The following is a 14,411-nucleotide window of genomic DNA, read 5'->3' as shown; positions in this document are numbered from 1 at the left end:
CCAAGATCAGGTGCAGACCAACGATTTTCTGGTTTGGGATGTACTATTGGAGAAACTTTACTTGGAAGCCTTGGCATCAGCAATTCCTCTTGTTTTGATTTCATCATATGGTCTCTTGTTTCATACTCACTGTCACTACTAGATGATGAATCTGTATCTGCTTTTGGTGCTTTGATATCCAGACGTCTTTTTATTCTTGTTACTCTCCCAAAATCAAGTACTGGCCACTGACTTTTTGGTTTCTGACTTGCTGTAGTTAAGTTAGTTGGAACTTTTGAGATATGTAATTCCATTTGCTCTTTTGATGTTGTATAATCTTTTCTTTCATTGTCACTGTCACTACTAGAAGATGAGTCTGACTCTGTGGATGCTGCTTTGATATCCACATTTTTCTTGATTTGGGTTGTTTTTCCAAGTTCAGGTGCAGGCCAACGATTTTCTGGTTTGGGATGCACTGTTGGAGAAACTTTACCTGGAAGCCTTGACATCAGCAATTCCTCTTGCTTTTGTTTCATCAGTTGATCTCTTGCTTCATCCTCACTGTCACTGCTAGATGATGAATCTGAATCTGCTTTTGGTGCTTTGATATCCAGACGTCTTTTTATTCTCGTTACTCTCCCAAGATCAATTGAAGGCCACTGGCTTGGAGCTTTCTGGGTTACCGTCTGAGTTACTTTAGTTGGAAACTTTGATTTTGGCAAGTCCTCTTGTTTCTGTTGTGTTATATGGACTTTCATGTCATGGTCACTGTCACTACTAGAAGATGAATCTGAACCTGCTGTTGGTTCTTTGGGGTCAAGAGGTCTCTTGTTTGCTGATGTTTTTCTGAGTTCAAAGCCAGGCAGTTGGTTTCCTGGCTTAGGACTTACTTTTTGAGACTCATTAGTGGGGCGTCTTGCTATCATTAACTCATCTTGTTTATTTTTTGTCAGATCTTCACTCTCCCTACTAGAAGATGAATCAAAACTTGGTAACAGTGCTTTGATATCGAGACGCCTTTTGAGACGAGGAATGTGTTGAAGATCTACAGCAGGCCAACGTTCATCTGACTCATCATGTTTTGTTTTGGACTCTTGTAGTGGAAGCTGCTGAATGTTGATTCTGCCTCTACCATCAACATATGTCATTTTTTCTTTGCTCTCACTGTGGGAAGAAGAAGATGAACTTGTTCCAGGTTTTGATTTTTGTGCAACTTTCTTCTGCTTCTTTTTTGTCTTTTGTTTGATTTTAGTTCGCATTGCCTCCCTGTCACTGTCACTTGAATCAGAGGAAGCGGAAGAGGAATACTCCAGTACATCTCTTGGACTTTTTGCATCATAGCCAGTCTTGGCTGAGGGACTTTGAGCACCATCACTGAATTCAAATAGTTCTTCATCACCCTGAGAAATATCAGAGTCTGTGGTGTTTGCCTTATAAGTATGTAGAACAGAGGAGCCAGGATATTCACTTTTGTCCTTCGTGGATATTTGTGGGGTTTTTGTGGCTATTGATAAATCTGCTCTCGTTTGAAATGAGTCTTCTACCAGCTGAAGAGACTTGGGCATGGTGTGCTTTCTGGTCGTTTGGTCTGATACTGATGCACTTCGAGAAGAATCTGAGGATGATGAAAGGCTTCTCCTCTCCTCGAGCTCATCTGGGTCTGGAATAGGTTCAAACTCCATGTTGCGCAGGCGCTCTGCAGCCAATTCAGCTGAGCTACTGTCATCACTCTGCTTTTCCCTGGGTCGCCTATGTAAGTCAACCTCGACTTCTTGATACTCAAACACCTCGTCGCTTCTAATGCTCTGCTGATCGCCACTCGCAACAGCATCATAATATTGCACATTGTTTTCCTCTGTGACCTCTATGCGACTAAAAGTGACTCTTCTCTCCCTGTGATGTCCTATCTCTTCTGGTTCCTCAGCATTTGAAAAGGCCTGGTTGTCATAATGTCTCTGTTGAGCAGAAGTGACGGTATGAGTCGCTGGGGAGTCTTTCTTTTTGCTGACCATTCTCCACAGCCTGTCGATACATGGTCTCGCCAGGACTCCGAGGATGAACGCCAACAGAAACGTGAAGAAAATCGATAGACACACTGCCAAAGCCAGGTCAGAGTGTGTAAAGCCCCCAGCTGTCTCTCCAGCGATCCTGCTTGTAGGTGTTTGTGGGGTTGTTTGACTGCGGACCCCGGGTAACCTTCTTTCCTGTCTTGCACCTCTCATTTTACTGATTTGGAGGTTAAAAACAGACAGAACGTGGTCTTCTTCAGATACACACACATACAGTCCTGTATCTCCCTCTGAAAAGTCACTGATGAGCAGACGATCTTCTTGCTGGCTCACAGATGCTCGACCATCGGGTGTCCACCACTCTGACTCTAAAAAAACAACAGCATAAAAATAATAGGACTAAGGTAAGAGTTAATTTACTGTGTTATTAACTCTTGATTATACAATATGTCATGTGTTACCTTGTGCTGAGCAGGAGAGCAGGATCTCAGCGCCACTGTACACCGTCACATCTCGGTGAAGATTTAAGTTGTTTTCAGAGCTTAAGCATGTTAGGTCCTCCTCATCCAGCTGCAGAAGGTCTTTGCCTGAGACGGTGGAAGGCTCAAAACATATGATGTTCCAGGTCTGCATGCCTCGGGTGCCGTCATAAGCCATCTGCCTTCTTATACTACGCATGTTGCAGTTACAGCGCCACCTGTTTCCACCCAGCTTAACATCTGCTCCAATGTCGCGCAAAGTGAGGTATGTCAATTGCTGCATGGTTGTTAACATGTTGAACCTCAGGTCAAGAACCTTTGAGAGGAACACAATATTGAATGAGATTAAGTAGAGGTAATTAGCCTTATACTAAAGTTAGAACAGTAAATCCTAACCCCAAACACTTTTCTGAAAAGTGTTGAATTAACAGAATTCAACATTTCACCTGGTACAGAGGATAATAGGCATCAAAAACCAGGCTTACCTTGAGTTGCTCTAAATTCTGAAACATCTGTGGATCCAGATGTGTAATCAGGTTATGCTGTAAATGAAGCTCCCGCAGCTGATGAAGGTCACCAAGGACTCCCGGTTCAAGACTTGAGATCCTGTTGAAAGACAGCTCCAGGACCTGTAAGGATTCAACAGCATCCAGGCCTCGAAGAAAAGAAATGAGATTTCATTAGAATTCAACATCATCAGGAAGCGGATTCCAAAAAGAAACAAAGATCTTCTCTAAGGTAAGATCTTTCAAAATTTTGTACATTTAATCATTCTACAACCGTAAACATTCATATGTTGGAATTTTATGCACAAGATCAACATAAAGTAGTGCATAACTTTGAAGTGGAACAAAAAAAGAAACTTTTTTTTTTTATGTAGAAATATACAGTATATTACAAATAAAAATATGAAAAGTGCCACTTTTATCATGAAGGAAAATTCAAATTCTATTCAGAAATACTTTATTGATTACTAAGGGAAATTAAATGATGTTGTAATTCATATTAACCCTAACCAATTAACTCCACATTACCTTTAACACATCTTCACTGTGGAAAAACACAATGTTGGCTCCATTATGTTGTCAGAAACCTGGCCAGAAATTTTCAAAAGGAGTGTCTAGATACCATACCACTTTATTTCTAAAACATTTAAAATGTAGCAGCTGACCAAAATGCTGTGCAAAAATGTAAGATGAAGGACAAAAACAAAACAATCCAGACATCTATAAGAAAACAGAACTTTAAACATCACAGATCCAAGGAAAGAGAGCAATATTAAGACACAGATGCTAGCTCACTTTGGGTTAAAAGCCTAAAAAATAAAAAGTTTTTTAAATGAGTTTTAAAAATGGCAATAAATGGGGCCTGTCTGACCTTTAGTGGCAACTCATTCCACGTTTTAGGAGCCAGAGCTGCAAAGGCTCTGTCTCTTCTGGACTGTTAAATGCATCTGGTCAAATGATCTAAAGAAAAGACCATTAGACAACATAAAAACTAACAAAAGAATTTTTAAATGGATTCAAAACTGAACACGAAGCCATTGAAAAACCGGAGTTATGTGCTCTTGTATACCTGCACTGGTCAAAAATTATGGAGCAGCATTTTGTACCAGGGAGGTGTGGAGTCACAACAATCCACTAGTAAAAGGTACTAAAAGCGTGGATCACTGTGTCTGGCTGGCGCCTAGAATTTAGGGGCTTGATTTTTGACCGGCGCTTCAGCTGAAAGAAAGACGACTTAACCACAGTGTTGATATGGAAGGCAAATTTTAGGCTGCCATCCAGTTTTACTCCTAAGTTTGTGATGACTGACTTTTTTTTTTTTTTACACATTGGACCAAAGGGAAAACTCGAAGGTCGGGATAGGGTCACTGATGATCCTGCATTAACACATCAAATTTCCGAAATTTAACTTCAGTTTTATTATCCTCTCTTGTCTTTGAGTTCATATTTGAGCAGAATAACAGAGGACTGACAAAGACAGAACAGAGGAAGCCAAAAAAAACCAATTCCTGTTCAAACTTTGATATAGGCAAGGTAGAAGAAACAGGAAATATATGGAAGTTGTTGTGGACAAATAAAGCAACAAATTAACTTGGAAAAGACTCAAAACTGGGCCAGGGCAACCTTCGAGTAGGCCATAGACAAACAACCAGAGCTGTGTGTTGGATACATACAGTATATTCAAGTCCAGAAAATATAATGTAGAATCCAGCCAAAGCTTGAAAACTGGTGCTCTCCATCCAATCTGACTGAGTTGGAGCAAAGAAAAATAGACCAGATTACCGTCTCTACATTTGCAAATCTGGTAAAGTATAGCTCAAGAGACTTGAGTTCTTATAAGCATTGATGTAGGAGAACTGATAGAGAGATGCACGCTACACATTCATATTTCCATATTTCTACTTCCAATGGAATGCTATGTATCCTTTTTCCTCCGCCTAACCAGAACTGGGCCTCAGGACTCTCAAAGCAGCTCTTCAAACGGTACAAAGCAAAAGAAAAACCTTTCCAAGGAAAGAAAAACATGTTCAAGCACAGGGAGGCCTGTGAAACCATGAAATCATAAATATTTCATTTGCACACTCACACCTTGTTTAAGCCAGTGGAATGTCAATATAACTGTAACAGCGGCGTTATTATCTTGGGAGGTTCACTCATTTGTGCATGGTGCAAAGTTCTAAAGATAAAGGATAGAAAGGGTTTGTGTATGTGTGGAATTGAAAGGCAAATCTGAACAACTACAAACTGTACACACATTTGGATTGTAGAGTATAAGCTTCTTTTTTTTTAGATTTATACTAAATTATTATGCCTTTTCTTTCTTTCTTTTATTTTTACCAAAGCCTGATCAATTTAGCCAGTTTTAGTACCAGTTTTAGTAAAGACATTTCCTAATTCCATTCTGTACGACAAATAAAGGTGTGGCCGTAGAAGTTATCAGATGGATGTTCTTCTCCTGCCACTCCTAAAAAAAACAAACAAAAAAAAAACATTTCTTTCTGGGAACTCGGTAAAACAAACTGGCTTCACTGGGTCACATCTCCATTTTAACATCCAAAATATTTAGTTTACCTAAACATTGATTTACTGCTAAAATTACATATTACATTTTGACACTCATGGTCCAGTTCTGTCAGTTTAACCTTGATTTACACCACTCTACAGAGAGTATGCACCAGATAAGAACCAATATACTTGACCTTGAAATGAGTCGGGCATATTGGCTCTCAGAAGATAATAAAACAAAGAAAAATTAGCCTCATTTTGAAAATTAATAATGAATCCTCTCTTGCTAATTTGCTTTTTTAGAGGTACGTGTCAGATTATCTTGACCCTTCTTAATAATTAATGGAAACATATTTAATAGCATTACAAAAAAGCAACCCTATAATTGCTGAGCATCCTTTTTTTTTTTTTTTTTTTTTTAACCCCTCCAGGGGGTATTTTTGTGGGCTCTAGAGTCCCTTTTTCATGAAATAGGCTGACAGGAAAGGGGGAAGACATGTGGTAAACGTCGCCGGGTCCGGGAATCGAACCCGCGACAGCCGCGTCGAGGACTTGAGGCCTCCAAATGTGGGCCGCGCTAACCCCTACGCCACCACGGCACGCCCCTGAGCATCCTTTTTCGTCATTTATCTTCACCAATGATCAGGTATGGGGTTTTTAATAATGTTTGCAGCTGACAACAAAGGCGGAAAATTGCAACTATAAAACGACACTAATGTGAGAAAAAAGGTGTGACATCAGCATTAATCATTAAAATCTCCTTTTGTGACTTATTTTACGTAGAAACGTTATATTTAAACACGAGTTCCTTATGAGGGCTGCATAAATAAATTTTTGTTGATAATGGGGGTGTGCTATGGCCTAAAAATAAATATAAGAGACCTGTTTTATTATTATTTTTCATAATCATATGACAATTATCAACCAATATTCCACAATCCTGTGTGCAGAGGGCCTGGAAATGTACCCACATTAACTCACATAGTATGCAAAAATCCTCAGTTCTTTAATCCTGGAGAGTATTTCTACGTTATAATCTTGCACAGTACAAAGGGATTCTTGGGATTTTTTGTCCCCCCTCAGGCAACATGCATAGTGTGCTGGCGCAGTGTCATGATACAGAGAGAGGGATCTTTCAGTCTTCTTTGCACAGTCTCTCAAGATCGGGGTGTTCAAAGTGCAGCCTGGGGGCCATTTGCAGTTCTTGGAAAAAAATGTTGTTCGTCCCTTGACCACAGTTCAAGAATCACAAATTTGCATCTTCTTAAATAGAAAATATCAGGAGAGGCACAAAGTAGTATTTTCATTTTAAAATCATTGTAAGTAGGAAAAAACATCCAGCAACTTTTTACTCAAGAACTAACTTGGGTACACCCCTCCATTATATTTCTCACTTTTGTTGCTGGGAGTATATTAAAACTTTTTTTCTTTTTTGAAACAGAGAGAATTTCTTTTATTAAGGAAAACCTCTGAGATCAGATTTCAGCCCTACAGTAAGTTGCTCCTTTCTACTTTGATCATTGAAACATTGCATATTTTGTTTGCTGCTGAGCCATTAAAAATAAAAGAATTTACATTACTATGGATTTAAATGGAGAAAAAGAATCGTGGCCCCTGAACGCCGTGCTTTCAACTCCATAATTTTGTCCCTTTTATGGAACTTATGTGCATGGACTAATATCGACTCGCCATTTCGTCGTAGATTTGTCATTATGACTTGGCTCATTATTCCACTGAAATAACCTGTTGTCAGTTTTCTGTCATCAACCCACCAAACCCAGCTGCAGTGATTGTTTCCTAAAAGATCAACCTTACTCTCATCCGACCAAACCACACACTTCCTGATGAAGTCCCAGTCAATCTAAAATGTTTCTGTTTGTGACAACATAATAGGCTTTTTTTTTTCTGGAATTACTCTCAAACATAATTTGTCTCCTACACGGTTGATTTGAAGATTCTGCGACTGCAAAGTGCTACTCTTTATTTATTTACATCTTTACAAAATGCCTTAGCTACATTTATTTTTAACAGACTGTTATGGAAACCAGTGACTCCCACTGGCGAGTGCGCTAAAACAATTATTCCTAATTACACGATTTTGCTTCCACAGAGAAGGTTAAAGGTCGCATTTAAGGGATTTTAGCGTGTTGCTGACAGCAGGCTTTTCTCCTTTAAGCACCTTGATAATGTTTAATGTGGATGGGTGTATGATTATATAACACCTACTCACCCCGCGGCAGCCGCTCCAGCAGGTTCCTCTCAGCTGATAGCAGCTGCAAGGCGGGGGCCCAGGTCAGGCACCTGGACCCGCTCCCGGCCGCCGAGCGACGCCCGAGACGTCGAGCCGTGACGGTTCTCTCTATGCAGAGAGACAAGTGTGGGATGCTGTTGTTCCCCAGCCATAGGTTCCTGAGGTTGGGATGCGGTTGATGAAAAGTGACAGAGCTGAGGAGGTTATGAGACAAGTCGAGCTCGGCGATCGGGTCCTGGACGGGCTGCGGTACCGAGGACAGGCCAGCCGAGGAGCAGTTCAGCAGCAGAGCTCCTCGGCAAACGCAGGATTCCGGACAGGGAGCCGAGGAAGAGGAGCACCAGAGATCCAAGGAGGCCAGGAGCAGCACAGCCGCCCAAAACGACAAGCGGCGGACCGCCATGGCAACCCCAGGCCTTTAAAACTAGAGATGAAAAACGTCAACTTTCAGAAAAGAAGCAACCCGATCGAGTACTTTGACGGCAAGATTTGAGTTGAAGAAACTCACCTGGGTAAAAACTGTCACCAGGTTGACAGGGAACCTTGTGACTCTTCTCGCACCTAAACTGTACTCTCCAGCATGTTCTGATCAAAGTCTGAAGGGGATGCTGCTCCTTCAGGCTTTACGAGCCCCAGCCCAAAGATGTCACAGTGATTTATTCAATCATTTACACGGCTGGTTAATGCCTTACCGTCGTCGTTTCCCCTCCATCAATGCGATGCCAAGATAAGCCATCCCGAACAGTTATGACTAAGAGAACCATGCCCCGTTTGCACATTCTGTCAGATGATAGCGCTGTGTAACGATCACTGGTATTTCTTTTATGATTTTAAAGGGCCATGTAAACACACGAGGCACAGCGAAGCGAAGATAAGAGATTTCACGTAGTGACAAATTTCTTTAATGAAAGAGAAGCCAGTGAAATGTTGGATTTTATTCTTTATTTTAAACGTATCCATGTCTTCACGTTGAAGTGATGAAAAACAAAACTTTTCTCACCAAAGGCATCGAGTCCGCAGACTGCTCCCACATTGTGACATAACAGGCCACACGCAACCCAAACAACAGTCAAACTTTTTATATTATTTGTATTGCACAAAATTCAAACCACTCTAAACGCCGTCCACTTTCAGCACTCTTGCCTCGTAGAGAGATCAGCATTTACCTTGCAAAAGTATTTCCACCCACTGAACTTTCAACATGACATGGCCAACAACAAATTCCAATGTATTTTATTGTTTAGTTGTTGTTTTTTTTAATTCATGTATCTTGAGGCAAAGTAGAGCGTAATTGTGAATTGGACGGGAATCAATGTACTATAAACGTGAAAAGTTCAATAGGTGTGAATACTTTTGCAAAGCGCTGCTCTGTTAGCACAACTCGTACACTCCTTACTATTAGCATTAGGAAAGTTTCACAATTTAGGTAAAATATAAATAACATTTCATCCCTTTAAATCCGTTGGCACGTGCATGATAAACAGTTCAACATGTGCAGAAAGAGATGTTCTCTATTATGTGTTATGTACTAGGGGCTAGTTTGAGTTCTGCATATTTTAAAGTTAATCGTCATGTAGTGTCTCGATGGAGTCAGTTAACACTTTTACACAAACCCTTTTGTGAACAGATGTGAGGTGACGGAGAAGCAGAAAATAAATACAGCAGCTTCTGACTGCTACAAACATGCGGCGTAAACTGCACAACAACTTATTGTTTACAATAGTTCTCTGAATTTAGGATAGAGGTTGATGAATCTTATGAAAACATTGTGGGTTTTTTTAATGAACGCCAGTAATGTCTTTGGGTAGATTTGTAATAAAATGTAAAGAAACGGCACACCTTAACGGCCAAGTTTAACTCAAATTTAAACTGAACTCAGTCCACAATGCGCATTTTCGAAAGAGGCTTGTCTGATTTCACAGTCGGCCGACTGCAGGCGGATGGAACGGCGGCGCTAGTGAGCTTTCCCACACGGGTTGTCTGAGATCTGGCAGCCCATGTTGGGAAACTTCACCAGTACGCGGAACAGGGTCCCATCTTCGCACATGCAGAGCTTGTACCTCTCCAGGCCGTCGTTGAACGTCAGGTCTGTGGAGCTGGGAATGCGTGTGGCGTTGAACATCACTGACCCGTTGAGGACGATGCTGTTCTCCTGCAAAGAGGAAAATATTGTCAGGGCGTCTATTCTTCCAGATCCGGCCTTAATTGGTCTTGATACGGTGACTGTATAAGGTTTGTGTGCCCTCATTGTGACCATGAATGTTGATTTCAGGCTTTGAAATAGTTATTTGAATCCTTCTTGACTGCATTTTGTAGCAGGTAGGGCTGCATCGACTGCAGTTTTCTGGCCTATCAAAAATCCTGAGCTGCCGGCAGCAGTAGGATGTTAGCAACAAGTTGGCAACAGTAGGATGACTATTGTTAACCGCCACATGCAGACGTGGGCCGATGGGGGGACAGTAGCTACCTTTTCCAGTGACCATGTAATTGCGGAATTTGACATTTGGAACAGTTCTGGCAGAGATCCTGATTTCAAGCCTGTTGTACAAATGTTTTGTATATTTCCAGTCAGATCTTTTCAAAAATCTATTAGCCTAGTCCATAGGTGGGCAATCCTGGTCCTCGGGGACCGGTGTCCTGCAACTTAGTTGTCTCCCTGGTCCAACACACTTGAATCCAATAGCTGAATCACCTCCTCAGTGCAGTCAAGTTCTCCAGAGTCCTGCTAATGACCTCATTATTTGACTCAGGTGTGTTGAAGTAGAGATACATCTAAAGGTTGCAGGAGACCGGCCCTGGAGGCCTGGAGTTGCCCACCCCCTGGCCTAGTCTATCCATTCTAAAACCAGTTTCAATGTTTGCTTGGGACCACTGTTCTGTTGCTGTGTCCAGGTTTCAACCGTGTGACCCAAACCGCACTCCTCATAAGAACAAAACTGGATAAAATGACCAAGAGCAGTCTCATCCTTCTAGAGCAGTTGAAATGAATCCCTGAGAGCTAAAAATGAGTGTATGTAAGTTTCTGAGCACTATAAATACAGCATGTCATTATGTTTCATACTTACAGCTCTAAGCTCAATGTCTCCACCCATTTTAAACTCCACAGTGCGGCCCATGATGTTCACTCCCTCATTACCGCGGATGATGGCCTTAGTGTCTCCCTTGATGTTCAGATCAGATGATGCGCTGCTGGTGATCTGAAAATAAAGAGCAAAATATGTCACTAAAATGAGAAAGGCACCGGTTCCTCGCCAAGAAAACTAAATACAATCAGGATTACATGACAGAAAATTCCAAGACCTCCCCCTTCTTTTTCACTCATTTACTTCATACTTGATGCGCTTTTGTTTTAGCACCGCACCAATTGGAATCACACTGTCAATTTTTTCAAGAAACTGCATAAATCACCTGTTAACAATCGCATTACTTGAAAACAATTCACGCTTTTCTTTTGGCAAAGAAACTAGGGGAAATTTGACTAGTATCTACTATCTCTCTTTCGTTTTCAATCAATTTTTACTGTTACGGACAGCAATAAGTGCAATATCTCCTGCACGGGTTGTAAAACCCACATATAATTAATGAATCATGTTTTTTTTTTTTTTTTTTACACACAGCTGTCAGAGCAGAGGCTGGCTTCCCTACACACCCGTTCAGTGGACGCTTTTTTAACACTGAGGACTTTGACTCCTTTGGGCAGGTGGAACTCGTGGTTTTCAAAGTCTGTGCTGAAGAAAGTTGTCTGCGTCCGAGGGTCTGTGAAGGATATGCCGACGTCGCTGACGACGGAGGTCTTGTCCTTTTCCACGCTCAGCTTTGTGTTGCCTTGCTGGAACACAACCTGTTGGAACAACGGAGCAAAAGAACAGACAAGAGGTTCTAACTGGGTTTCCAAATGCTGTCATTTCTTTGGAGAAGACTCGACGTGTTTAAATGCTTTCTTACCGGGTTGTTGTTGCCCACGATGACCAGGTCCTGGTCTCTGCGGCCGCCGACCGTGCTCTTGTGCAAAGGATGAACAATCCCCATGTCGGCCTTCTGTTTGAAGCGCAGCAGTCCGCTCTCGTGGAACTCCATGCTGTCGCAGCCGTTCGGGCCAATTCGGATCACCGTCCATATTACCAGCGTTATCTGAGCGATAGCGGAGTCGCGTCAGAGCTCACTTTGTACAGACAGACGTAGAGCACAGACATTCGGCTACTTTGCATTTTGTCAAGCTACTAGCACCAACTTTGCTGTATTTTCTTGGAAAGTGGGACAAAGAAAACCGTTGTTGAATGGAAACCATAAGAAGTCCTGACTGCAGTTTGCAACAAGGCATAAAGAAGGGGCTCTGGTAAGATGGGAAAATATTGGCCTACATGCAAAATGTCATCTACTGAGGAAAACTAATACTGCACATCATCCTCAATACACCACCCTTCATGCTGAAGCATGGTGGAGGCAGCATCATGAAATGGGAATGTGTTTAACAGGGACTACTGGTCATAATTAATGTGAGGACAGATAAAGGTAAAGAATCCTAGCAAAAAGTCTGCTTGAGTATACACAAAACGTAAGAATGGAGGGGAGGTCTACCATTCAGAATAACAATTATAAACAAAGATTAAACTGTTTTTTGTGTGTGTTACTCTGGTCCAGATAAAGTTTAAACTTAAATTCAGTGAGAATTTGAACTTGAAAATTGCTTCCTACAGATGCTCTCCATCTGATATGATCACATTTAGTGCATTTCATAAGGGAAAAAATGGCCAAAAGGTTCAGTTTGTAGCTGATGCATACGCCAAGTTGGTCTAAATACAAACACATGCCACACTTTTAAGATTGCACTGGTAAACAATCGTTTGAAAAACATGCATCGTTGCTCTTCCGCTCCAGAATTAGACACTAATTTTTGTCCGTCTTTCACGCGGAATACTACAATTCCCAAATAAAGTTTGGTTGCACTGCAAGAAAGTGTGGTAAAAAAGTCCAAAGGGTTATATTTCTTTGCAAGTTACTGCAGCCTGGCTAAGAGACTTACAATGAGATTGATTAAGGCGAGCAGGAAGAGGAGCACAATGATGCAAACAGCCATGTTTCCCTTGCGTCCTCTCAGCCCAGTCTTATGAAGACGTTCTTCTTCGATGGGTACATAGCCCGCTTTGAAGTTGCTGTTGTGCTCCTTGTTGATGTTGCGCCTCTCTATCGCCTTCTCACGCATGGTCTTCTTCACGGGGCCATTGGAGCTCTCCTGCAAGTGCAAAACGACAACAATATGCGCATTAAACTACAAGATAACCTTTACTGCTAAACTTAATTTTTAACATTCAAAACTGGACTGTGGTTTTACATAGCCACAGGGGTATCCATACTTTACACAGATACGATACTGAGCCGAGTTTTCCTTATTTTGTTTAAGAGCTTATTTAGTATCAACGCTCATGACAAAACTTAACCAAATCACCCATTCCGATATCTGGGTGTTAAACGCTCAGCGACAGCCTGTCTGTGGTCATAACTAAAAATAAACTACGCTCCTATTCGTGACGAAACGGATATGAAGTCCTTTCCTCTCATAAACATTTAAGTTGCGTCCTATTCCTAATAGCAAACACTGTCGCGCCTTCAAACAGCAGGTCTTTCAGAGAAAACAAGCGGAACGTCTTGAAAACATCCGACGCGAAGGCCCGACATTCATAAGGCTGCGCTTATATTTCCATCCAACAACGGGAACAAAACACGCCACCCCTAAATAAACCACCTTAACCTAAACATGTTATCACTTAACAATGACTCCGGGTTACTCTTTTCGCGGAACATGATGAGAAGGCTTAATAAAACGTGAGAAGAAGAGCAAATACAGAACATAACGGACCTCCTCGGACGCCATGTTGACCCTCCCTCCTCTGCTGACGGAGAGCGGACCAACCTTCACTGGCGAAGGTGACTGAAGCGTTTCCGCTGCAATATGGGCAGACAGACAATTACTCAGTCATATTTTTTTAATTCTGCTCCTCATGAAGAACCTAGTTACAGACCACAACGTGGCGTTTAATTGTGATCTCCTCAGCTTGTTAGAAACGCGTGTGCGCTGAGGATAAAAAAATGGTTTGTTCCATGATGAAGCGCCCAATGGCACAATGATCCAAAAATAGGGAAAACGCATCCATTCATATTTTCCGAAGGTAAACTGGAAACATTCTATACTTTACTGCTCTTTGTGGGTGTATTTTTTTTTTGGCAAAAAAAGAAAAAGAAAAGAATGTATAGTTTTCTCTTTTAAATGCTCACTTTTACAAGAGAAAAAACAATAGTTTTAGTTTAATATCTGCATGATGAAGAAAAGCAATCAGCCTTAAAAATATTTATAATGTTAGCAATTTTAGGTTGCCATTGTTTTTGTCTTTGTGTAAGTTAACAATGAATAATTGCGAACGTGTAGCATAATAATTAAACTAATACTTCAGCAGTTAGAATATACAGTAGCGGTTTTTGCATTAATGGCGCTCTGGGCGAGTTTCCCCTTCCGTCCCCAACATATGACCAAACACAGAAAGTATAATTAACATTAAATACAAACCAAACAAACAAACAATAGATAGATAGATATTTTTTCCATTTATTTGATGAAGAGGGATGTATTAACATAAATCTAACTGCATTCAGCTACAGCTAAGGCTGATTTCCATTGTTTGCCCCT

At 41.3% G+C, this 14,411-nt stretch overlaps 1 protein-coding gene across 1 annotated transcript; it reads right to left on the bottom strand.

Moving 5' to 3' along the window:
* Positions 1–8,649: 8,649 nt before the first annotated feature.
* On the bottom strand, positions 8,650–13,714 carry sgcb (sarcoglycan, beta (dystrophin-associated glycoprotein)). Its single transcript, XM_032573283.1, has 6 exons — positions 13,587–13,714; positions 12,753–12,962; positions 11,675–11,860; positions 11,379–11,570; positions 10,795–10,926; positions 8,650–9,881 (listed from the first exon to the last, which is right to left on the bottom strand). Exons 1-6 carry the CDS (start codon positions 13,599–13,601, stop codon positions 9,684–9,686), a joined length of 933 nt encoding a protein of 310 aa, XP_032429174.1. The 5' UTR covers positions 13,602–13,714; the 3' UTR covers positions 8,650–9,683.
* Between the last annotated feature and the right edge of the window lie 697 nt (positions 13,715–14,411).

Source organism: Xiphophorus hellerii, chromosome 9 (assembly GCF_003331165.1).
Source record: "Xiphophorus hellerii strain 12219 chromosome 9, Xiphophorus_hellerii-4.1, whole genome shotgun sequence".
Taxonomy (NCBI): Eukaryota; Metazoa; Chordata; class Actinopteri; order Cyprinodontiformes; family Poeciliidae; genus Xiphophorus; species Xiphophorus hellerii.
The sequence above is the reverse complement of the archived record's forward strand: the minus strand, read 5'-3'. Positions and strand labels throughout refer to the sequence as shown.

Bases quoted from the DNA above. Each gene is read 5' to 3' on its own strand.
- sgcb (XM_032573283.1), bottom strand. The intron at 11,571-11,674 runs GTAAGAAAGCAT...TTGTTCCAACAG, and splicing joins TCGTGGGCAACAACAACCCG to GTTGTGTTCCAGCAAGGCAA. The intron at 9,882-10,794 runs GTAAGTATGAAA...TCCTCTTTGCAG, and splicing joins GAGACATTGAGCTTAGAGCT to GAGAACAGCATCGTCCTCAA.